The sequence below is a fragment of the Lissotriton helveticus genome, chromosome 6, assembly GCF_964261635.1.
Source record: "Lissotriton helveticus chromosome 6, aLisHel1.1, whole genome shotgun sequence".
Lineage (NCBI taxonomy): Eukaryota > Metazoa > Chordata > Amphibia > Caudata > Salamandridae > Lissotriton > Lissotriton helveticus.
Window position 1 is genome coordinate 948,759,107 of NC_136067.1, and position 26,439 is coordinate 948,785,545.

Genomic DNA, 26,439 nt, shown 5'->3' on the forward strand with positions numbered 1-26,439 from the left:
AAATATAAAAACGATTGTGGCTATATTTATTGAATTGAATTTTTTCTCTTGTAAGGGACCACTGTTGTTTGAAAAAACCCTCTTACTTAGGGCAGGTATCAACAAGAGATGGAATGTGTTAACGCACAGTCTTAAATATGCATTTTTACATACCTACTAAGTATTTTTGGTCGGTGACAAGGTATTTTATTTACAAATGCAGTACATGCAACTTTACAGGTCTCTGAAGGTGCCCATATATATTTGGCATTTATGATCAAATACCCTGTCGGTTGCGATGAATGGGTTCCAGTGCTTAATTTGTAAAAATAATTTGTGCCAAGGCCCTCATCAGGAGGACACTGCAGCTTGCACCATCAGTTGTCCCTGCCACCATTGCCAATGACAGTACCAACACAGCAACTAACCACCACACTCTTACAAGTAGGACAATTCATACTATTCCAGACCCCAAAGCTATAAGAATAGGTTAGGAGGCATTGCAATTGTAAATTGAACAGCTGTTGTGCTGATACCCAAATTAGGCAGACAGCGCCACTATGTGGGAGTCTCACATACGCCCCTATGCTGGCAATTAAGTGCCGGAGCCAAGCACCAGAAACCACCGGCCCAAATTAAGCACTGATGGGTTCAGTGCCCACTCACATACAGTAGCTACCAGGGCTATTGGAACATTAGAATATTAGTTAAAACACATTATTTCAGTGATCTATACTGATCTATAATAAGCAGTCTGAAAAATGCTTGTAGGTCCTCATGTAGCTGTTATCCATGTTAGGCTTAGAATAGATGCTCGCCTGCTCCGAAAACAAAGACAGCTGTGACAAAAATGCTGAGAGATGATTGTTCAATCAAGAAACAAATAGAGGCTGGTGTGCGCGAGGAGTAGGGAAGACAATGGACGACGGGGAGGTGGGGGGAGGGCAAACGGATAACAAACATTTAAAAAATAAAATTTAAAAAAAGAACTTATCTACCACCTGCCGCTTGACGCTCGGTTCTGTGTCCTCGCTGCAGCACAGGCCCCCAGCCTCCCGTGTGGCCAATCCTGACTGTGCTTTTATGTTTGAAAACAGCAATAGGATTGGCCTGACCACTGGGAATTTGTGCTCCTAGACCAACTGGGAGCCTGAGCTTTGCCGTTACCAACCTGGCAACGCAGCTGGGTTGGAGACAGCTCAGTGAGCATGTGGATTTGGGAAGCCCGACACGGCCGGCCAAACCCACATGTACACTGACAGCATGTAATAATCCAAGAAATAGACACAGGTGTTGAAAGAGTAAGTTGATAGTTTATTCTCCAGAGAAGATCTCAGCCACCAGTTCCTTAAGACATCCTCTAGTACGTCAACTGCTCTCAGGTCTTCTCAACATTTCAAAGGATGCTATGACCAACATACATTCTAAGCATAGAAACCTAAGAAAGCTAGAATGTATACAAGAAGAATCATAGAGGCAAAGAAGGGGACAGATAAAGAACAGGATATCACACATATTCCTCCTTAAAGAAAAAACAAAACTGGACCCTTTAAAGCGATAAAGAACAAGTAGAAAAACACCTTCTCCCATCCCAAATAAACAAGATTTTTTTTTTTTTATAAGTATAACAAAATCAAGCATAATCCACAAGACCTTTTGGTGGAACAGAAACCCTCGAGGAGCGTCGTACGATAGCATCTTCTTGTTGTGCACCAACACCTTTCCCTTGTGGGCCAGATGAATTAAAACATTTGTCATTAGAACACAAGTTTTCATGAAACTTACTTTCCAACAACACCACCCTATTCAAGTTCCATACTCTATAGTCATGAGTCTTAACAGCATTTGTAAAAACCTTGATGACTTTCATAGGTTTAAGATATTTCGGATTACTATCAAATCCAGGACGTTTGACCGCAACCCAGTCACCCACATTAACATGTAACATCTTTGTGGATTTCTTTTTATCAAAATACATTTTCCTCTGCAATGCTAACCTCTCTTCTCTAGCTTCCACATCATCTCGATTTACCGCATGCTCTTTACCCTTGAACAAACAATACCCATTGACCCATGGAGGTTCTAAATTAGTATTCCCTATTCGTCCTCTAAAGAGAAGAAAGGGAGTCTTTCCAGTGGTCGAATGAGGTGTCAACCTAGATTCATTTACTTTCACCACCACCTCCTATTTCCAATCCATGAAATTAGATCTTGCCAAGGAAATGGTTTCCTTAAGGACCCTATTCAGTCTCTCAATCATACCATTAGCCTCTGGGTGGTAAAGTGCATATAATGTATGCACAACACCATTGGAAGCAAGAAAATCTTTCATCTCCTTCGATACCAGTTGCACCCTGTTGTCTGTAAGAATTGAACAAGGAATACCTTCCCTCAAAAATAAACTTCTCAAGCAATCGATCACATGCTTAGAGTCAATACTAAATAGAAAGAAAACTTCTGGCTAAGGAGAAAACATATCAATAACTACCAGAACAAACCATTGAGAGCCTTTATCACTAATGGGTCCAAGTATATCCAAGGCAACATCTTCCCAAGGACGTGAAGGTCTCTTTCTGATAATCATGGGTTGTACTCTTGGAGACTTAGATTTGTCACTTGTAACACATGACATGCATTCACGAATCTCTCTTTCCACCAATTTGTCCATCCCTTGCCACCAATAAGACATGTGCAATCTCTCTTTGGTTTTAGTGATACCAGGATGAGAAACATGAGCCAATTTTATCAATTCATTTCTCAAGCTACTGGAAGGAACCAATTTTGTACTTCTAAACAACAGTTCATTCTCAACAGACAACTCATGCCTTATATTCAAGAAAGGTTTGGTACCTTCCCCTCCCACCTTTGCACTTGGCCAATCCTTGTGTAACAACAAAATTACTTCAGTAATGACTTCATCCAATTTAACTGCCTCACGACACCTCTGCTCATCTATGTGGCCACGATCCACAACACATACCCAGTCATAACCAGTTCGATCTCATCCTCACCTAGGCATGTCTTCTCAAGGGACAAAAGGCGAGAGAGCACGTCCGCAACACAATTCTCCAACCCAGGAATGTATTTTACAGAAAAAGTGTATTCCTGAAGCCCAATTATTCACTTAGTAATTCGACTGGAAACAAGATCAATACCCTTTCTCTCAAAAATTTCAATCAATGGCTTATGGTCAGTCCTGACCTCAAACTGAATTCCCCACAAGAATTTTTTCAGTTTCTTAATGGCCCAAAACACAGCTAACGATTCTTGTTTCACAACAGAATACCTGGATTCAGGATCCTTTAAACTTCTAGATAGAAACATGATCGTATTTATCCCTGACGGAGAAACCTGTTGAAGAACCGCTCCTAAGCCTTTCTCGCTCGCATCGGTCGTAAGTATACATTTAAATTTTGGATCAAAATTTTGAAGAAAAGGAGCATTTTTCAAGTGAGTCTTAATCTTAGAAAACTCCTCTTTACATTCCACAGACCATACAAAGTTAACACCTTTGCGTAACAGGGATCTCATATTGACTGTTAAATTTGCAAAAATGTTAACAAATTTAGCATAGTACTCCACCATGCCTAGGAACTTCATTACCTCTCCTTTGTTTGATGGAGAAGCCATATCTTGTATTGCATTCACCAATTCTTGTTTAGGCTTAATGCCATTCTCACTGATGTGATGACCTAAATAGTCTAATGCATTGGTCCTAAATTTGCACTTCTCTATTTTCACAGTTAAGTTGTGCTCACACAATTTCTTCAGCACCAATCTTAGAATGTTGTCATGTTCATTCATACTTTTACCAAAAATCAACAAGTCATCTTGATAGATGCACACTCCCTTTATGTCCTTCAAGACCAATTCCATGGCTCATTGGAATGCCGAAGAAGCCGACACTAACCCAAAAGGCATACGCACAAACCTAAATGTACCAAAAGGGGTTATGAACGCCGTAAGATCTCTTAAGGACTCCTCCAACTCAATCTGGTGATACGCAGATGTTAAATCAATCATGCTAAAGACTTTGGCACCACCTAACAAAGTTACCAATTCATTAATATTAGGAAGTGGATATCTATCTACTATCACGTTATTATTTAGCTGGCGCAAATCTATGCAAAATCTTAAATCGCCGTTGGATTTATGCGCAGCGACCACCGGAGCCAACCACTCCGTTCCTTCCACTTCCTCTATTATACCCCCATTCTTCAATTTCTCAATCTCCACTTGCATTTCTGCCCTAACTGATATAGGTAAATTTCTGACCTTGCAGCAAACCGGCACAGAATCAACCTTTAACTTTATCCTATGTTGGTAACCCTTCAAGCATCCCAACCTTTTTTTAAACACATCAGGAAAATCTTTAGTAAGACCATGCACATATTTATCATCACCAGACTTGTCAACAGCATTCAATCTCTCTCTCAATAACGTGGGTGGATTAGACTCAGGATTGTCAACGGCGTTCAATCTCTCTCTCAATAAAATGGGAGGATTAGAATTTGGATCTAAATATACACCTAAGTCACCTTGGTGCAGCCAACTAATAATGCTATCTCCCTTTTTAGATATATACATTTTCCCAGAAATCATTCTCCCTCTATACTCAATTAAACCTATGAAATAACCGTGCAACTTAATTGGCTCACCACCATATGCAAGTGGAATTATATCTGGTTTGAATAACTTAATCTTCCCTTTGAGCTTACTTTCATAGAATGCACTAGAAACAATGGTAATTTTTGCTCCTGAATTAAATAAAACATTGGTCAACTGCCCGTCAACTATAATACCATCAGAGGGAGAATTTTCCTTGGAGAAGAAGATTGAACTTGCACAATTACTTGACCACATTCAAAATCTTCAGACCCTACATCTGAATTACTTTCTTCATACACCTCTACCTTTTTCACCGTCGTTTTTAGCTTCGCATTGCACACAAAAGAGAAGTAACCCTTCTTCTTACATTTGAAACAATCATGGTCTAACGCAGGGCATTTTTTGTCATTTGCCAGATGACCCGGCTTATCACACCTAAAACACTTTAACCGAGAACTATTATCATTGAACTTCCTTTGGTCACTTTTACCTTTTCCATCCCGAATGACCTTGCTTCTAGCATTCGCATCACTGACCATTTGAATCTTGCTATCTTTTACACTGTCTTTCTTAATGACATCAACACATTTCAAAGGATGTTCTATTCTTTTGGAAATAGTTAGGACCTCGTCCAGCGTAGGTTCGTCCCTCACCAAAGTTCATCCCTGACCTTTTCCATGTTGCAACCTAGCATGAACTGCTCCCTTATATGTTCATCACTTAACCCTTCAAATTTGAATGAAGATGCAAGATTTTTGCTTTTATGATTTTAACTAATCGAATAAAGTATGACTTGACTTGACTTGACTTGAATGAAGATACAAGTCTCCTTAAATCAGTTACATATGTTTCCACACTTTCATCTTCCTTCTGCACTCTCTTTCCAAAATTACACCTTTTCAAAATCGTACTCATCCTAAGAAGATAATGCTTATCTAATTTTAGGATACATATTTCATAGTCATTTAACCCATTTGACTCCGCATGTGTCAGCTCAGGAAGGTGATCAAACACATTTTGCCCTTCAGCGCCTAAGCAATGAAGAAGCAAAGAAGTCTTACGCCCAGCACTAGAGATGCACCACATACCATAGCATAACGTTCGAAAACATTTTTCCACTTCTTCCATTGTATTGGAGGGTCACCAGGACTAGCTAAAAAGAAGGGAGCTGCTGTCACATTTTGCATGGTGTTGAACATATGCTACGAGAAAACAGTGACAAGGAGTGGCTAACTTCACATTCAAAATTATAGGACGTAAAATAACACAATAACAAAAATAATTAAATGTCACACCCAAGCTTCCAAAGGACCAAGTACTGAAATTCAAGTTCAAAAGTTCATAATGCGTGCGAACCGCAGAGTTTGGTGCGCACAGTAAGTTACCTGACACATCAATGAACAGAGCGTATGGATCCAACTGTTCAGAAACTCATTATGCGTGCGAACCGCAGAGTTTGGTGCGCACAGGAAGTTACATGAAGAACAAAGCGTGTGGATCGCTGAGGAAGTAAGAGTAAGAGAAATAACCCAAAACGATCCACTAAGAAACGAGTGACTTAAGGTAAGTAGCGGCTTTAATCAAGACTGATCACTACTTCATACCTGGATGCATGACACAGAGTTCGAGGAAGGTACATCTGGAGTGTCAAACACTTCACCGAAGAAATCCAATATGACCGTTACAGCGTACGTCACGGCACACGCTAGCGTGTTGATCTTCCCAACATCTAGAGTGTTAAACGCTTTGGAAAGAAATCCAATATGGCCGCTGCAGCATGTGTCACGGAGCACGCTAGAGTATTGACATCACAGCGAGACACGAAGCTTCCAGGAATGCCGCCGCGAAGAACTTCGAACTTCCTCAGCTGTTCACAACGATGACGCCACCGGAGAACAGAAATGAAGTCTTGGAACGTTAGAGGTACTTCGAATAATAACTTATGCTCGTGCTAGTCTCAGTATCCATTGCAACTATACAGTATTTTCCAATGACATATGCCTGTACTAATTATAACCTATAATCATAATAGGAAGGCATATGCATAAATATCCTCATTGAAACAAGCACTTCAGCACCCAATTCAGCCCCTTTAACGTCACATGTCATGCACCTCTAAACTGAATCCGTAGAGAGCAAACGGATTATGAGCAATAGATTAAAACTACTCCTTTAAAATTGATGCAGGAGCATCTTATAGCGTTACTGGTAAAGTTTGAAATGCAACATCAATAAAAATTTCCCTTAAAAGTAAATCGATTTCTTTTAATAGTCTCAATCCATGTAAGAGCATAAAGAAAGTTGCTTCTTGATATAAGGAAAGACGAAGGAGAGCGCTCACCCAAGTAGATCACTTAAATTATAATCTTCATGATCTTCAATCACCAAGAAGATTTTAAAGTTGCAGTCTTTGTGGCCTTTGATCACCCTTCTCTTTATGTGTTGAGATCTTCCATAAGACTGCTGACTACGCCAGTGTAATAATCCAAGAAATAGACACAGGTGTAGAAAGAGTAAATTGATGGTTTATTATTCAGAGAAGATCTCAACCACCTGTTCCTTAAGACATCCTCTAGTACATCAACTGCTCTCAGGTCTTCTTAACATTTCAAAGGATGCTATGACCAACATACATTCTAACACTCAGATGTGAGTCCCTTGCTCATTGCACCATCAGGATTCAAGCAAGCCGGGCCGACGACGCCTGAAATGGCAGAAACCGGTCCCCGGAAGCTTGTTTCCTTCCCAGTATAAGAATTGGCTTGGTAGTTTGGTTTGCCCTGTTCCCATCATGCACTGGGACAGGAACAGACTAATTTGCATATAGCCAAGTTCTGAGCTGGGATGGTGCAGTGAGCTAAAAAACAGTGATGGATCAAGCCCTGATCTTTGGACTGGGTAAGAGTGGTCTGCTTAATTCAGGCACTCTGTTCATCACCACCCCCTTTTCTGAATCAACATACATTCTAAGCATAGAAACCTAAGAAAGCTAGAATGTATACAAGAAGGATCACAGAGGCAAAGAAGGGGACATATAAAGAACAGGATATCACACAGCAGTGCTGCCCACCACTCCCTCTCCTCACTGCTCCGCGGTGACCCTGACCCCAGGACGTAGCACATAGAAGTTGACAAATAAAATGATAATAAACTTGTTTTACTATTGTTTTATTTTTCAACTTTTGATGGTTGCAGGAGGGGCAACGTTCCTCCGCCAAAGCGAAGGAGCCGCTACTGCAAGAAACAAAATGCAGACTCCATTTGTAAAAGCTGAAGACTAGAGCTGATGTGAAGAGACACTATTTTAATGACCAGCCGAAATTTCATCTCAATATCCTGTGGAAACAGTAAAGGTTTAGAAGCAATACTCAGAGACAAAATATACAACACAATATATAATAAACATGCAAGCAAGAGCATCTCAATTCAGGCATAGAAGACATATACCATTTTTAATTGTTGAGATTAGCATATACTAAAACAGCTTGATCTCTCAATGGCTGCGATCTGAAAATGTAATATTTTGACTCAAAATTATAATAAAAATAAATGAAATTGTTTTAACCTGAGGAAAAAAGAGTTTATCCCATGAAGCTTATTTAAGAGACGTAATAGTACTTTACCAAGAATATCTACAGATTCTCCTCCTTCCAAGTAATTTTCTGATAAGTCCAGCGTCATCAGTTTTGTCAGGTTACCAAGATTCATAGCTATGGAAACGGCAAAACAAGGTCAGAAGAATATGCCTGTGCACGGTTGTCCATCTCTAAGCAAACTCTTAATAAGTGGTAAACAAGGCAACTGTACAGTACACTTCAGTACAATGTTCTCGCTGTCCCCTCCACCTAACAGACCCCCACTCACCCAGCAACCTACTAATTTTAAATTAGCATATCTCAATCATAAAACGAAAATAAAAACAACAAATACAGTTCACAGCAAAGCTTATGTTCTGATTTTATATGTCATAATTTATTGGTTCTGCAAAGATGGCGCCACAGTTATTTCACCCATTGAGATGCTGGTCAACCTCACTTGGCATGGCTGTACTTTTCATTATGTTTGCTCTTTTCATTTCATTAAACTTATTCGGTCTAATTATATCATAAAAGTATAAAAACGTTATACAAATCATCAATTGGTAAAAAATCCTCAAATTACAGTGTTACAGCAATAGTAAACAGTGACCCCCAAGAATAATAATCAATAAAAACATAAAAACAATAAGAAAAGTTACAAAAGGATTAAACTATCGCATAAAAGCAATAGCCCTGTTCCTAATGGAATATTCATTGTAAACAGCAGGTAATCTTGGTAGATGGCAATGGTTGCAGAAAAGCGAATGCAATAACGTATATTCACTTCCTTTAAAATTGGATAACAAACAGAGGTTCTCAATAATGAGTAGAATTTACAAAAAAACATAAAATGTATTGAGCTCTGAACTGAGCGGTCATTCCAAGTTCACATAGTCAGATAAGAAAAATAAGAGCCCTGAACAGGAAAGGCAACAAGAAAGTGTACAGTGCATAACCTCAGCAAACATTTGTGGTGCTAGTTGCCCACCCAAGTTAGATATGGTTCAATGCTAGTACTTGTGGAAATCCCCATATAAGCCGGGGCCATTGGTTTGTCTACAGCCCTCCACATTCTCTCCTCCAGGCACCCAGTATTCTTCAAGGCGGTGAGAGCACTAGCTGGTACACTACTAGGAGAGAAAAACAGATCCCCTGACTCATACTAAGGCAGATGTTCCGAATGTACCTTAGCCAGGGAATGCTCAGGCATAGGTCTAGTTTCAGGAAATCAGTAAGGACAGCCCTGCTGAATGAGGTCTGGCTCTTCATCCAAATTCTGAGCCATAAGAAGAGTGGTTGCAATTTAATGAGGTCACTAATGTACTTAAATCCCAGTCTCTAGATGGCAAATGAAGGAGCTGGTACTTTTTGGGACAGCTATTAGCCTCTTAATGAAATCATTCTCAACTGGGTCCAAGCCTCCCTGCTCACTTAAGCCCCACATCCCGACAACATAGGTGGCAACAACACTGCTCTTAGCTTTGTATAAGGTCGTGAGTTCCCTAATAGGCTTCTGCCCTAATCTACGGGCAAAATTCAGGACAGCTTCAAATGATTTGCAGAAGGCTATAGTTCTACTGGACTTCAGGGATGTGTATCAAAAGGAATGCCTGGATAGCAAAAAGTGGGAACAATGCCTATTTTTTAGGCCTGGACTACAAAGGTAGTGCTGTACGTCATCTTTGTACTGCAAACCATTATGTGTGTGTATTGGCCTGGTTGACTCTCAAATCTAAGCTGGTCGCAAACTTGCACAAGCAGTCCGGCAGACACTGCAGTCAAAAAGCAGTCCTGGCTATCACCAGCATAGACGGGGACAATTCATCATAGCTTCAACCAAGTGGTCCTCCAGACCATTAACATATAAGGAAAAGAGAAACAGGGCCAGCACACAGCCCTAGCTAATACCCCTGACAAGACTAAAGGATGTTGTGGTCCCCTCCTCATCGCCTGGGCCATACCTCACATATGGGGTGACATTTAGATAAAGCTCCTGACAAAAAGGAAGAGAATTAAGAGTTTATATACACACATAGGTGCAGTAACACTGATTTCTGCGTGCAATTCCCCATTGCATAATGGACTATGTGGGTTGGCTCTTAATCCCACAGTAATTTTACAACCCCGAATTACCAGTGCTAGGTACCCTTAATATCAGTAATACTAGGTGCTGTATTACTACTACACTTAATGGATGACAATCAGGTATGCTTAAAGTGTAAAAGAAAAGACATTTATGAAAGAACATAAAATCTAGTTAAGATTTTGTGTTCTAAAGAAAACTTTAAAAAGTACAAATATCTCAAATAAAAGAAACATAACAAATATATTCCCAGTTTGGGTAGCTGGACAATCCTGGTGTAGAGAAAGGAATAACAAAATCTGCCTTACCAAGATAAGCAGAACACACTAACTCCAGAAGTCTCCACCCCATTAGTTCACCCCACTCTTGTCTCTGTAAGAAGGCCTCCCCTGGCCCTGCCTCTCTCCTTCTAATAAGCTGTTTCCCTCTCCTCCCTCTTTCCTCCCCCGCTTCTCTCCTTGATGCATACAGCTATGCCATGACATTTGTGATAACTCATTGCCAAAAAGCCTCAATTTTTAAAACGTGCATCCTTCCATTCAATTTTCCTCAATTTTTGGGCACCAAGTGGGTACATTCACAGAGTACAATTTGCCCATATATTTCTTCCTCACTCTCGTAAACAAAATCATATACCGCCCTGGCTTACCAAATCTCTTGCAGAAAACACAATCTACGTTAGTCATCATGCACGCTTTCATATCCCTCCCTGCCCCTAAACCCAGCAATCCTGCCGTGTCTATTAATGGGTTCCATTTTCTACTTCCAGCCACTACTTCACTCAGATGGATTCTTCCTTGACATGACCTAAACCTTCCTCAGCTTCATCATCAAACATATAATACATTTAAGGATAATGTGCATTAGTTACTTACCAAGAGTTTCCACAGCTTTCCCTGAAAGGCCACATCCAACTAATGTAAGGTCTTCAAGATTACAGCATTCACATGTGACTGACTCCACTATACCATCCAAACCTGCTGAAATGGCCGCCAAATGAGACAACTGCAACACATTCAGCTTTTTCAGATTTCTGATGCCAATAGCTGGTAAGAGAATGAAAAGGATTGGGTTACTTCCTCTAGGTTTTTCATCTTTGAAATTATTTGCACAAACTATTGAGTCATTTTTATACAAGTTTGGAATCATAATTATGTAATGCCTTTGTCATTCTCCTGCCATATTTGATTAAACATGCACCTCCCTGTAGGATACAGCTCCTGAAAACTCTGAGTGTCCCCGTGTTCCCACAACTGAAATTACCATGTGTGGAAATATGGGGCCCAATGTTAATGTGTGTTAAAATGCACTCATTACATCCAAAAATCCACAGGCATTTTCCACCAGCTTTAAGTAGGTGGAAAATGTCAGAGGCAAAGGCCCCGGAACCATGAGCTACATGAGGTAAACAACTCAGTGATTCTGGGTCCTGTGAGTAATTTCCAGTCTGGGGCCTTTAATTCATAATGTCTGGCTTCAGGGCCAGATATACCATCTCGAATCATTAATTGTGTTTTCCCAGTATCTCCACCCCTGAATTTCGGGAAGCCTGTAATGAGGCCCCAATGAATAAGGTGAAGCCATTCCTAGAAAAGAAAGAAAGATATAGAGTCCGCCTCCCTCCGTTCAGATCCGAGGCCACCGAAGTCATCTGCGGCGTACCACAAGGATCATCACTCAGCCCCACCCTCTTCAACGTCTACATGAGCCCCCTCGCAGCCATCGCACGCAAGCACAACCTCAACATCATCTCTTACGCCGACGACACCCAGCTGATCCTCTCCCTCACCAACGACCCCGCCACCGCCAGAGCCAATCTACACGAAGGGATGACAAACGTAGCCGAGTGGATGACGAACAGCCGCCTGAAACTGAACTCAGACAAGACGGAAGTCCTCATCCTGGGCTCCGCACCCTCCGCCTGGAACGACTCCTGGTGGCCCCCTGCCCTGGGCAGCGCACCCAAACCAACAGACCACGCACGTAACCTGGGCTTCATCCTGGACTCCTCCCTCTCCATGACCAGACAAGTCAACGCCGTCTCCTCGTCGTGCTTCAACATCCTGCGCATGCTACGTAAGATCTTCCCGTGGATCCCCACCAAGACCAGGAAGACGGTCACTCAAGCCCTCGTCACCAGCCGACTGGACTACGGCAACTCCCTCTACGCCGGAACCACTGCCAAACTCCAGAAGAGACTCCAGCGGATCCAGAACGCCTCAGCAAGACTCATCCTCGACATCCCCCGACACAGCCACATCTCCGGACACCTGAGAGACCTGCACTGGCTCGCGGTTAACAAGAGAATCACCTTCCGGCTCCTCACCCATGCACACAAAGCCCTTCACAACCAAGGCCCAAGATACCTCAACAACCGCCTCAACTTCTACACTCCCACACGCCAGCTTCGATCGACCAGCCAAGCCCTCGCCGCCATCCCCCGCATCCGAAGAGCCACCACAGGAGGAAGGTCCTTCTCCTACCTGGCCGCCAAGACTTGGAACTCCCTCCCGACCCACCTCCGTCTGACCCAAGACCACCTCGCCTTCAGAAAGCAGCTCAAGACCTGGCTGTTCGAGCAGTAGCCGACGCCCCCTCCCCAAGCGCCTTGAGACCCTCCGGGTGAGTAGTGCGCTTTACAAATGCCTGATTGATTGATTGATAATTGCAATTAACATTTTAAGCATATAGAATATCATTATCACATAAAACGTAGAAATTTTGAAATTTACATCAGGCATCTTATATGATATAAAGAGTAGGTTAAAAAGTAAACTTATTTCAATATGCAAGTATCATTGAGAAATTTATAAAGATATAGAAAAAAGGGTAAAGTGGGTTGAGAATTGAACGATATAAGGGAAATTGATAGGGAGTGAAATGTAAATAGAAGGAAAAAAGATAAGCTGAAAGGAAAAATAAACAGAAATAAGTAGGAAAAAATAAGTAAGTAGAGGAATACATAAGGGAATATTAACGCAACTACAAGTATACTAGGAAGTACAATTTAAATAGATACTACCTTATAAAGAAATACGTTTATACAAGCGTCATTGTAGAAATAGATAAAGATGTAGAGATAGATATAGACAGACTCCTTGTCTAAGCATAAAGAGGTAGAAAGTAAAGAGAATACATGAAATGATAAAAAGGGTGTTTAGGGGTCTTTAAGAAAGGGATTCCATACTTGTTGAAAGATGTTAATTGAAATTATATATCTTTATATATATGTATTTATTGCAAGTGTTTTCAATAAAAAATTTCGACACAAAAAAAGAAAAGAAAGAAAGATACTGATGACACAGGAACACAATTCCGATGATTTGCCAGAGTTTTGGGACATTGTGGATGATTTATTGTCGCTCCTGCTGTTGCTTTGTATGATAAAGAAGGTAACTGTAAGAAGGAGCAATCAAGTTTGGGAGTGATGGTAAAAGGGATATCCAACGGGAAGGAAGACAGAAAGGTGTCATGACGATGACTGGGGGTGGTGAAGAAGGCTAATGTCAAAAGATGCCGGAAGAAAGTTCGGGCTGATAAAGGATGGGTTGAAAAAAAAATGTATAGAGTTTTATATAGCCAGAAACAACAAATAAAAACAAAAAGAAGGCTAACCAGTTAAACTCGCCTTTAATAGAAATTCCAGCTCTCAACACCAGAAAGAGCAGCATGGCTCAATACGGAAAAGAAGCTAATAATAGCTGAAGATAAGCACAAAGAGTCTACCTTAGTAACACAGCAAGAGCAAGAACTAACAAAGCAGCAAATAGTTTTAATACCAGAATATGAATCAAAAAGTTGGCATGATATACTAAACAGGGGAAGCCTTTCATTTAAAAATTGATAGCAGAAATCCCAGCTTTAAAACATTTAAATTCATTGAACCGTCTGACCGTATAATTTATTTCAAAATAAAATCATACAAACAACGAACAAACATTGACCACATGGCAGTCAGAAGAAGAAGTCCATCTCATCATAAATTATAAGTTGCAATTTGAAACTTGGCCATTAAGCTGTCAAGATTGATTACACCACGTTAGCACAGCCCTTTGTTTGTAAATTCTAACTACAGTGTAAGTCAAGTAACAGGACAAAGAAAAAACCACCAGCAAGCGTTTTCAGTTCTGCAGAGTGCAAAAGATAGTAGCCTATGGACCTCACAGAGGAATGGGGTGCAAAAAGATCAGAAAGCAGCTATAGAACCAGATCAAGATAAATGGAGCTGGCTATTAGGAGCACTAAATATAGACAATGGTAACTGACCCATGGAAAGGTTCTCCGATAAGCTTAACAAGGGAAACATTAATCTGCTTTCATGGAACATCGCAGGAGCAAAAAAATGGCTGGAAAAAGGCTGCCTCCCGCAGAACTGGTAACATGTGACATAATAGTGCTTCAGGAGACATGGGCAATGGACAACTTACCCCTGGCTGGGTATATACATTATGCCTCACCTGCAGTAAATACTAAGAAACACGGCCGGCCGAAAGGGGACCTGGCAGTCTATGTCTCCACAGCATTAAACATCAAATCTGAACAGATAGTCTCTCCGGGGGCCCAATGTGCAATTATCAAAATTTCCCTCATGCATAGCAGGTATATCAAAAACAGTTTCGCTGATCAACACGTTTACAGATCCAAAAGTAAGGCAAAGAAAGCACACAACGTCCAGTTAATTGCCACAATTACAGACATAAGGTGCTCACATCCCCCATGGGACATAGTACTGACAGGGGACTTTATTTCCAATCTAATGTATACCCAGGTTGAAGATGAGAAGCTAGCAGCTGATAATATATACTGGAACGTCCCACTTCAATAACAACTAAAGAGGATACCCCGGACCACGCAGGCCAACTCCTTGTAAAAGCTTTAGAGTTTCTGGGATTGAGAGTAATAAACGGCAGAACTACAGATGACTTTTTGCCCATACATACATTCCATGGAGGAAAGACACGATCTAGACTGGATTATACAGCCATTTCACTATCATTGATGCCATCACTTTCCTATTTTTCGATAGAGTATACAAGTAGGAGTGACTACTCTTATCAGCATATTCATTTCAACTTAAAATTACCAACACCAGGTTAATCCCACTATAGAGGGAAGCACCTACACAATCGATCCTAAACGTCTAAAATGGTCAAATGAAACTATAGATCTGCTTAAAATTAAATTGAAGAGGCTGATAATGGAATGTGAAACCAAGGCCCTAATAAAATACAAGCATGGGTAAACTTTACAACAGAACTAACAACATTAATGCCCAGGAAACAACATCAGGCCACAAAAAATAAAAACACACAACATTTGACAGAGTGGGCTCCCTGAAACGTGAACTTAAAAAAGCCATCAGGAGGTTACAAACAACATACCTCGACCAAACAGCTTGGGACAACGTAGTTCAGTTGAAGAAAGTGTTTAAAGAAAAGAGAAATAATAATGATAAATTCTGGTCTGAATTACACTGTAGTGCTAAGAACCCTAACTCTAACACTTTCTGGGAAATGATAAATAAATTGAACAGGCCGGTGAATACGCTAACCTCAAACATACAAGAACATGAGTGGGCTAAATTTCTAACAACCAAGTTTACAGAAATCACAATTCTTAATAATCTATCATCGATCCATCAGGAGGCCAATACCACCAAGAACTAGCGGTGGCAAAAGAAACCACAGAAAACATCATACAAGGAGGAGTTGATATTAGTAAACTAGGAGAGGACAGCATGAGCAATCTAACAGTAAAGACTGATTTAGGTGCCTACTAAACTGAGGAAGCCACAAAGAAACACAGCAAATATGGCACCAGTTCCCTCAAAATAAAGGTAGATCGGTCCTTTTATTCGGCTGACGAAATAATACATATATACGGAAAGGCAGAGGAGACGATGCACCAGGACCTAATGGCATTCCTCAAGCCAACTTTAAGAATGATCCATCCTTCTGGAGCGAGCATCTATCTATGTTTTTAAAAGAAATAGAGCTATTGAGTTGCATTCCACCAAATTTGCAAGGATCGCTAATGACACCAATCTTTAAAGGAGGAAATAGAACAAGTCCATTGAACTATAGTTTGAGTGCCCTATTAGACGCAGAAGTTAAATCGCATACCTCACTCATTCTGAAAGATCTGAATGAATGGTCAAACAAGATTAACCTCATTCCAGTAAACCAAACAGGTTTCAGGAAGGGCATAGGGACGATCACGAACATCCTAGCTCTCTCACTAATAGCAAACAAATGTAAGCGGAGGAAACAAGAACTTCACCTTTGTTTTATAGATTTTAAGGCAGCATTTGACAGTGTAGACTGTCAGCAACATATGAAAAAAACTCAGAGACTGGAAAATCCCAGAGAGACTTTTATGAGGAGTATTGTAATTCTATACCCAAACGTGGATAAGAATTAAGTTGGGTGTCGGTTCAAGACTATCCAGGAAGATGTCTACAACCAAAGGCCTAAAACAAGTGTGTGTATTGGCGCCGCACTTTTTCAAATTGTTTATGTCTGACCAAGCTCAAAGGTTCGACCGCGTCAATTCTCACCCCGCAAATAGGTAAATTATTATTAACACATCTCTTGTATGAAGATGACGTGGTGTTAATGATCCTAACTAAGACCGGCCTCCGAAGAGCCCTCAATGAAATGTCGGAATACATTTCATCAAATAAATATATCGAAAACTAAAACAATGTTGATCGGTAATCATTGCAGAATCAAGCAGAATATCTGTCTGGAGGGCAACCAGACAGAGGAAGTAACTAGTTATAAATACCTGGGATTTTATATACATAACAGACAAAACCATCTAGAGCAAAAAAGCTATATGTCACAGAGAACCAGTGCACTAACATTTGCCTTTAGGACGCTGGGAAAAGAATTGAAGGGGCCATCATACAAACCTCTGCTTGCTGTGATGGCGGACAAAATGCTTCCAATGCTAACGTATGCTAGTAACGCTCTACAAGGCAAAGCCTCTGACCTTTTAAATAAATTATTCGTTTCAGCCTATAAAAATTTCAGACCAAATCCATCAGTCTGCTTCGCTGGCACAGTTTCGACTCAAGTTTGGTCTTTTAAACAAAACAATACGGAGAATGTACTCTACAATAAAGCAGTGATACTGATTGAATATGGTAAACTCTCCAATTAACAAAGCCCTTTGGACAGAAGTGGATGAGGATAAAAAATTCACCATATAACCAATATCTTTATAAATCCCTGACAACTACCTGCACAACCGAGCTGTGGAACAATAACTTGCCGTATCAGTCCTTTAAGCAAATTATAAACAGATCAGTGAAATTACATTCATTGCTATTTAATACAAACATCTTCAACTCAAGGTCACATGCCTGGATGGTGATTAACAACTACAAGACACTTTAACCGGCACCTTACTTGAGAATTACATTCTCAATCTATTTAAAGAGACAATTGATTGCTATACGGTTTGGGAAACTAACGTAAATTGCAGACCAGCCAACCTGGGTGCACAAAGGGCCTATATCATGCTGACTTTGCAGTAGCAACAAAGAAAACTTTGTCCATATAATTTGCACATGTCCTAAACTTCATAATGCATGAGTCACTTTACTTAGAAAAGCTTCAAATGCTAGAGGTATCAGGACGTGTAGAGCCTCAATAATTACAGGGCTAGACCCCTCATATCCTCAATTGAACTGTATATTGATCAAATTCTGTAACTCCTTTGAACAGGCCCTGAAAACTGCCTCAAAAGTATTTAGTTAGAAGGTGGTAACCAGGCCTCCTCATAAGGTATGCCAGTGACTTGAATTTTAATAACAGACCAGGTCCGCATATTCAACCATGAACATCTGGAGTGGTTGGGATTCCATTAAAAGTAAATAGATTGGGATTCTGGGTAACAATTCGAGAATGTTTAACCAACAGTTTTTTTATTATATTGATCGGCAACAAACTGATGTTATGTTTCAAAAATTGGCAGAATTTATCAATGGTTTAATATGTTCTTTTATTTTGCAATATTGTTAAGGTTTTAATTAACTAAACAATAAACTTACTTTGAACTTTGTGGAACTAGATAAAGTCCATTTGTATAAACTAGGTAAAAGTCCAAGGTTGGTTGTAGCTTGAACCTTGTCTGGGAAACTTAGATAATAGAAAATGTGTCTTAGGATTTGAAGCCTATTCAAAGGAGATTTGACTAATGAATCTATTTGGAGCTCTAATAGAAGGCCCGGGTCCAGGATAATCCCTATTTGCTTTATTATGGCTGTTGGGGAGGGAGTATATTCCAGGTCTTTGGGCCAAGCTGGGATGTATTTTGTTTGCAACCAGTTTCTACATTTAAGGTTTCTGTTTTGACCAAAGTGAGCTTCAAGTGATTAGCCAACATTCAATCTTTGAAGGTGATCAAGTAGATGCTAGCCTCAAAGAAGTGCTGCTCTTGGAGCTCTGGAACCTGAAGAAGACCTGTATGTTATTTGAGTAATTCAAACATGATTGAAGGAATGAATCAACGCAGTAACAAGTAGATGAGTTTTTCTGATTTCCAAATAAGAGGTTTTGTGATAAGAGAGCTGTAAAAAGAATGGGAAAAAACAAGGGTGTCTGAGTCATCTCAGATTAGATGAAGTTGTCTCTGAAGAAGTTTGCTGTTGAGCATTTACGCACAGTGGTATGCAGTCCTTCAGATTTCAGGGTTTGTGGAAAAGGATAACTGTGTGATTAAAGGATAAATGCAATTGGCATGGCTCAACCATATGTCATGGAGTGTAGTCTTAAATATGTTCTGAGTGTGTCTTGCCACACTGCAAAATGTGCTTGGGGTAGTCCTACTTGTGTGGTATAAGGGAAAAGAGGCAATTTCTATGGTATTAGTAGGATGGTTAGTCATGAGCAAACTGGTAGTGGTGGCTCAAGAAGGGAGTATTGTGAAGGCAAGTCAGGAGAGGTATTTTTTAAAACATTTTGTATTCGTTTTCAAAACATTCAGACCTAGAAGTACACATATCTTTGTCTTTATGATTCAGCATTAACACTGTAATCCGTACAGTATACACATATCTCATTAGCTATCAAGTAACACATTAGATTACCCATGTTCGACACCCTTTGGTGTATTAGAGATCCTTAAGGATAGTTTGTTTAGTGTGTGTCTGTTTTGCTCCGACAATGAGATGTGAGACTGATATGGTACATTTTACAAACAATATTCATTAACAATTACCAGGTAGTTACTCAAGTTTTGAAATTCAAACTTTCCCCATTTTCAAAGCCTCTCTTGCTTCCAATGTCTGACAATCAGTGGCGTCACAGGGCTCCAGTTCTATCAAGATCAGAAATTATCGGAGTTGTGAATTCAATGTCTTACATATCCACAAAGTTTGCCAGGACAGCAGCCCTATCATCCACTATTGGATGTGTATACTGCAGGGTCTTCGTTCCTCGACTCTGAGAGCTGACTCACAAGTCAGGAGAGTTAAAACCAAGCATACAACAAACAACAAATAGGAAAAGCATGGTGAGTGAGTGAACTCAAGAGAATAATTGGCAATATTTAATACAAACCACGAACTTTAGGGGAATTAGTGCATTCCAATAGTTTTTGGAAGTAGAGGCTAAAGAAAACTGTGTTAGTTTGGAAGAACAGGGAGGTTTAAGTGTGTAAGGAAAAGCATGATCCCAACAAAGGTTCACCTACATCACAAATTGGATATAGAAGATTCCTTTGCTTTCCCTGAAGGATGTATTGATACACATGCCACAGTAAATTAAGACTGAATGAAGGACATTCATTTTAAGATGCATAATTCCAGTTTTTTAACATGTTATTAGTTTTGTTGATATTCAGGGAAGGCATGTTTTAGTGAACTAAACTGCTTGCCCAGGATTTGAGAAGATGGAATGCAGGTCCCGTGTAGTGCAAGTGGAAAGAGACACAGAACCAGAATGTGTTGGAGTGGTCTGTCAGTCGGTTAAGTTTGTGAGTTACTGTCAGGGTCTGGACGCTGACAAGGTGTACTGAACCCCTGCTTGATTATCTGAGAAAAGAGTGACTACTCCCAGCAGCCACATTGACACCCTACACAGAACAGCATATGTGAAAGATGTCATATGTCTCCTTACGATGGGCCCACTTAGGAGAAAAAAACACAAAGGCAATCTATCTTGTAGGTCCTGATTGAAGATGAAGATAGACATTGACGTAATCAGCATGGCACCAAACTCCCCCAGAAATCTGGGAGAAGAAAGGAGCCAGGCATAAATTTAGAAGGGGAATGTAGAAGACGTTTCAAAAGCAAGAAGCCAAAAACCAGGGCCAAAACGTTTTTGCAAGAGGCGAAAAACATGACAAAAAATATGGTTGCTTCCTTTACATATGCTTCAAAGAGGAACTGAAATTACAGGTAAAGACTATGTATTGGGTGCTGAACCTCAGATAACATACCATGGTCCTATGGATCTTGGAATGGGATGTTCATAAAGTTTACTTCAAAGATGAGTGACCACTCCTTTGTGGGGGCATCTGTCTGTATGCAACCCACTCAGACAACCGTATTGGTTTCTTTAAAGGACTCTCACCCACTGATGCATCATTTGAGTAATATGCATTTTACCATGCCCCTTCCCTAGATGTCATGATGTTCAGTTGACAAGTGAAGAAGAAGCCCAAGTTTGGCATCATTAGTGCCACTCAAAACTCTACTGTCCCACCACAAAAATGTATGGTCCTCACTCCAAGCAACTCGCAGAACACCCTCTGGGTGATCGCATGCTCAGAAATGCCAGAACAATCCAGGCTGCTCTGATTCCCAGCAATTAGCGGGGCAATGCGTCTAATAATGTGCTGGTGGTCCGAGTGTAGAGCGCTCCTTCCCCCTCTGAAAGTATGACGTTTCTGGTGAGTTCTTGGTACTGCTCTCAACACAGATCTCACCACAGGTGTAATAGTTTTTCTGCTTCTAGCATCTGTCTTTCTCTTCACAATCTTTAGTATTATTGCATTCTCACAGATCTTGATCACAGGATTATTTTTTTGCATAATATAATGCAAACCTAAAGGGATGCATAAGTTACATAAAAATATAAAATTTCAAAAATATACATTTAACACACCATGCTTAAATGACGAAATTGCTAAACAACTAAAGAAATGGAAAACAAATTAGAAACATCAGCTATGAACGGTCATACTCATCAAATGTCTTCAGGCACTTGGTTCTCCTTGCAAATACGTGGACCCTTTCCACACTCTTCTCATTATCACTCAAATAAACATCTCCCTCTTCATGAATGCTTGATGAATTGCAAGCATCCCCAGTGCCTGCAGAAAGAGCCAACACCTGTCCGTCTTCTATCCTAATTTGTTCAAACAAACACCCCTCACTTCGGTTCTTGATCATCCAATCATCCAACACACATTATCTTCTTTCTTTAGACACATCACATCTACTCAGCTCCCACATACCGCCATCCTCCAAACTCAAAGCATTATTTTAAGCAGTCACAATTCTTTTTGGCTCACTAAACATGGGTTCCCTTTTAGATGTTTTTTTTCTTAGCTTAACACACGCCCAATGCTCAGCCTTCAGTTCAATGTCTGCTAGCCAATACTTAACATCACAGTAAATCTTGTACTTTGTTTTGCAAAACTTCAGTACTTCTCGTCACACCTTAGTGATAACACTGAATGACTTTAGATCTCGGCATCCATCCTAGATTGCTTTTCGAGTATCCTATGCATCCCCTTATCATTTTGATTCTCCTACCATCAAAAGCATCTTGTTTTCTAAGTTGACAGGTTGATACCATCCTTCTCACTTTACACAATCAAATCTTCCTAACACAATTTGCTTACTGTAATATTTCTCTGACTATATGATTAACTCTCTCACAAGCTCCTGTTCCCCCAGGGTGATACAATGAGTTAAGCTGTCTCTTTATACCAGAGCAGTCCAAATAATCCATCTTTTCCGACTTAAACTGAACATCATTATCAGTAAAAATTAACAAAAGCAATCTTTCTTTTAAGAATAATTCATCAATAAATTCCATCACATTCTTGGTATCAACCTTCTTAACAATCTTCAGTTCTACACACTGGGAAATAAATCCACCAAGACTACTATGTATTTGATCTTCCCACTATCCCACTTCACAGGTACCATAATGTCTACACCTGGTTCTCTCATGTCATAGTGATACTCTCTAAAGGACAAAGAGCGGCTCTCAAAGTCTCCTAAGTCGAATTCTCTCTCTCACACAAGTCTCTCAGGCTCTAGATCAATTCTTGGCCACCAATACATTTATTGACTAATTTATGGACTTAGAAGTCCCTAAATGTCCCTCACAACAAAGAGTTACAATCCTCCTTCTTAAACGCACAGGTGAAACAACTTTATCACCTCTTTAGAGATATTGTCACTCATCACTGAGTTACCGTTGCCCTTGCACTTCCATCTATTCCTCACTTTCTTCCACTCCACCTCATCACATTCACCTGCACTATTCCACTCCTCTTTCAATATTGCACACTAATTCTCCTTCCCATTCACAACATGTGGTATGTTATACTCCTTCCACATATCCCTATCAATCTTTTTCATGGTAATTGGCATCCCGTTTAAAAAGTAAGCAGTTACATTCTTTGCCCCAGGTACACACTAATAGCAGTCCTGGATCAACTCTAACTAAGCTCTCTAGGTCAGTAATTTCGGTAAAGTTTGGTAATCGCTTCTAAGAGTGAAGTTTTTCCCAAATATACTTGTGGAAATGCTCCAAAGTCCACACAGAGGATAGGGTCTCTCATTCAATTCCCGAGTATTTCACCTCATTAAGCGATAATGATCATGAGGCAAAAGTGTTCACAATTTTTCTTCTTCCAGAGCATGTCACGTAGGTCAAGACTACACCTGGGCCTTTACCAATGGTGTCCATGGTTACCATTGTATCAGCCTTGTGGTTGCACCCTTGCATACATGGAGCTTTACAAATTGCATTCTTGATTTAGTCAAATGATGTTTGACAGTTCCTGTTCCTTTGAAGTTTAAGACTTATTTTTCAATAGCTGTCCGCGGTGAGTTTTCTCAGAAAAAATGAGAAACTTAGAATACAATTCAGCTGGAGATTTTCTTATGGCTTCAACTGATTTTTCTTTAGGCCTGACCCCTCTGCAACTGATTGCATGCCCCTAAATAGGTACCTTTAGGCCAAGCAAACCTGCATTTGCTAATGTCAGCAGTTAAATCTCCCTCCCAACACATGTCCAGCAATTTACATAAACACCCATCGTGTTTCTTTCTAGCCCTGCCCATTACTTGTATGTCATATTGAAACAGATTATTCCAGCTATATCTCCAAACAGCTCCAACTGAAGCCTCTGGAAAACAGTTGCAGTCAATATCAATCTAGGCCAATCCTAGGTCAAAGGGAATCAATACAGCACCAGACCTCTTTCTACTGTGTCACAATCGGTTGTTTCAAAAACATCCTGTTTCTTGGGAGAGAACAGTAAATAACAAATTCCTTTAAAGAGGAAGAAATGATAGGGTGTAGGATAGATAAACTAACACATATAACAATTGACTACTCTTCCTAGCTACTGCTAAGTTTTCCAGGAATAGATGTTACTTGGCTGGAGGCCTTAACCTGACTGTGGGCTTTGTGAGGAACAGATATTATGCAAATAGCTATCTATCATGCTCTTGACTATCTTTTAAAAATAGGTTGATTGATCTAATGTTAGTTGACATCCGAAGAGTCTGGCACTTGGTGAAGAGATACTATCATCCATTAACAGAGTTTGTAAAAGGTACATTTACTAGACTGACTCTTGAATAGCACTGGAATGAATTAGAGTATCTAAATAATAAGAGCTGGTGAAACATTTCTCCAAGATCATGCGCCTGTCATTGAGACGATAACTCTGAAATTAGACATTACAGGGGGATTTTAAACGTAAGGAAATAGTTGTTAGTGGACCAAGGTTCAGAAATACCATACCTGAGGAAATTCAGAACTGTTCTATAGATAATGTAGATGGGGAGGTCTCTTTACCACTGTTTATGAAACTACTAAAGCAATAATAAGTGATCAAGCCCACTTAAGCACAGCAAATGGTCAACAGCTTGAGACGGCAGGGACTTAAGGCACTGGTCTGTGGTACTGACATGAAGCACAAGACCACTAACTAGCACATGGAAAATATACAAGACACTGACTAATGCGAGAGGGCACTCAAATCTTCAACTATTAAAAATACAGCTCAAAAGTTGCTCTATATAACCATTAAAATGGGGAAACAGGCAATACATTGATAATTTGTAAGAAAAGAACCAAGAAACAGATGAGATACATAACTAAAGTGGAGCTCAACAGGATTCAATTCTTAGACCTTCACATAATGCAGGCTTTCACTGAACATTTCACCTCATTGCTTTCAAGTAGTCCTTAATATTCAAATCTACAAAAGTGACATTTTGATGAAATGCATTTCCTATATTTGATACGTTTCTTAGGATATTGAAACTTCCTAGCTCTATAGAGGAGGTGCATCTTGCTATAACCACCTGACCGACAAAGAAGGCCCTTGGCATGATGATGATTCTATGAGATTCTACAAGGTGATCACTTCAGTTCTAGCACACACACAGTAAGATTTAACAGAAGGTACTAGCTATGCAATTCACAAAATTATTTCCTTAATTCTTGCTCTACTGTGCTTCAGTAAACCCAGACAGGCAAGCAACACATTTGATATGGTTTTGATTCCTACTGACGTTGCTACTGGAAAAGATTGTCCAACTGTAGATTGCACTATCCTCAAATGATAAGAAGGCACTTGACTGAGTGGACTATTGATACCTATTAACGGTGCTAGGGAAAGCAGCCTTGGGTCAAAGATCTGAAAAATGTATACTGCACAATTATGTGGGCAAAGAGATCAAAATTTGCCTAAGCACTGTTATACAAAATGCTCGAACACCACACGTTATCTTTGCCCTCGCTAAATAAAATGTAACTATATAAAATATGTTAAAAATTGGGACATAACAGGCTTTCACTATCTATAGTGTCTATCACTAGTAATAATAAAAGAATTGGCGATAGTCAAAGGCCTTATTTGGGAACGCCTGGCAACTACCAAATCCTTACACTACATTGAATTAAATGTATTTTAACTGACTATGTTTTCAAGGCTTGACCCAGTGTAACCATGTCCTTAATTTAAATCCTCTTAAATTATTTTAAAATGAAATATTTCATGAAATCACATTTAATGTTAAGTAAGCATTATTATGTTTCAACCTTAACCTAACCCTATTGCTAAATCTAGTTCTGAAATAATTAAAATTGCATATCAAATATCTTTGTTAACTTATTTTGATTAGTGAAAATTACCTGGCTGTAAATGTAACCCTATACAAATCCTAAATAAAATGAACTTTAACTACATTATATTACACTAAAAAGTAACCCACTCCCACCCTGACTAAAATAAAATCATTGTTGATAAATTACATCCACCTACCTTCAATACTAATCCTAACCTATATGTGTAAATATATTAAATTAAAAAATGTTAACCTATCCCCAAAGTTAACCCTAATTCAATCCTTAAATTACATTTAAATAAATTAGGTGACCTTTAAATAGTCTGAACTCGAATATGATCAGTTTTGTGTGCTGTTTATAGTATTTATAATGTAAATAAAAAAATATGGGGGCAAATTTGTAATGTTCGATTTGCCTCAAAACTAAGGAAGTCAGTTCAACTAAGTACAGAGTGCCAGAGTCATTTAGTGCTACATTTTTACACAAGTGAAATACAATACATTTGATTGCCCTTAATCAGCAATCTGAAAAAAGGGAACTTTCACTTAATGCAAGACCTGAAAAAACAGCAGAGAGTTTCCTTTGTTGCATAAGACTTGAGCATAGGCTTCATTGACTAATCACGGATGTTGCATAACCAGCATGGGTGCTATTTTGCTTATAAGGTAACATTCTTGCACTTTCTATTGGTCAATACACATACTTGTCTCTTCAAAATATTTGAGTGATAATGTCTTAAGCTTGGGTGAGCAACCTCTACTTCTAAACCGTTTCTGAAAAATATTATTTACACATGTTTGTTTACACTGCTTCCAGTGCATGTGAAAGCAAATACCACCTGGCATCTCACAGCATTTTA

General features: G+C 39.7%; 1 protein-coding gene across 2 annotated transcripts in view; it reads right to left on the reverse strand.

Moving 5' to 3' along the window:
• Positions 1–26,439, reverse strand: part of NLRC4 (NLR family CARD domain containing 4) — a 176,721-nt gene that overhangs the window by 60,306 nt on the left and 89,976 nt on the right. For both annotated transcript variants that reach the window (XM_078648600.1, XM_078648601.1), the window contains exons 6-7: positions 11,124–11,294; positions 8,211–8,297 (exon numbers count right to left, since the gene is read on the reverse strand). In XM_078648600.1, coding sequence (XP_078504726.1) covers positions 8,211–8,297; positions 11,124–11,294 — 258 coding nt within the window. The remainder of the gene's footprint in view (positions 1–8,210; positions 8,298–11,123; positions 11,295–26,439) is intronic.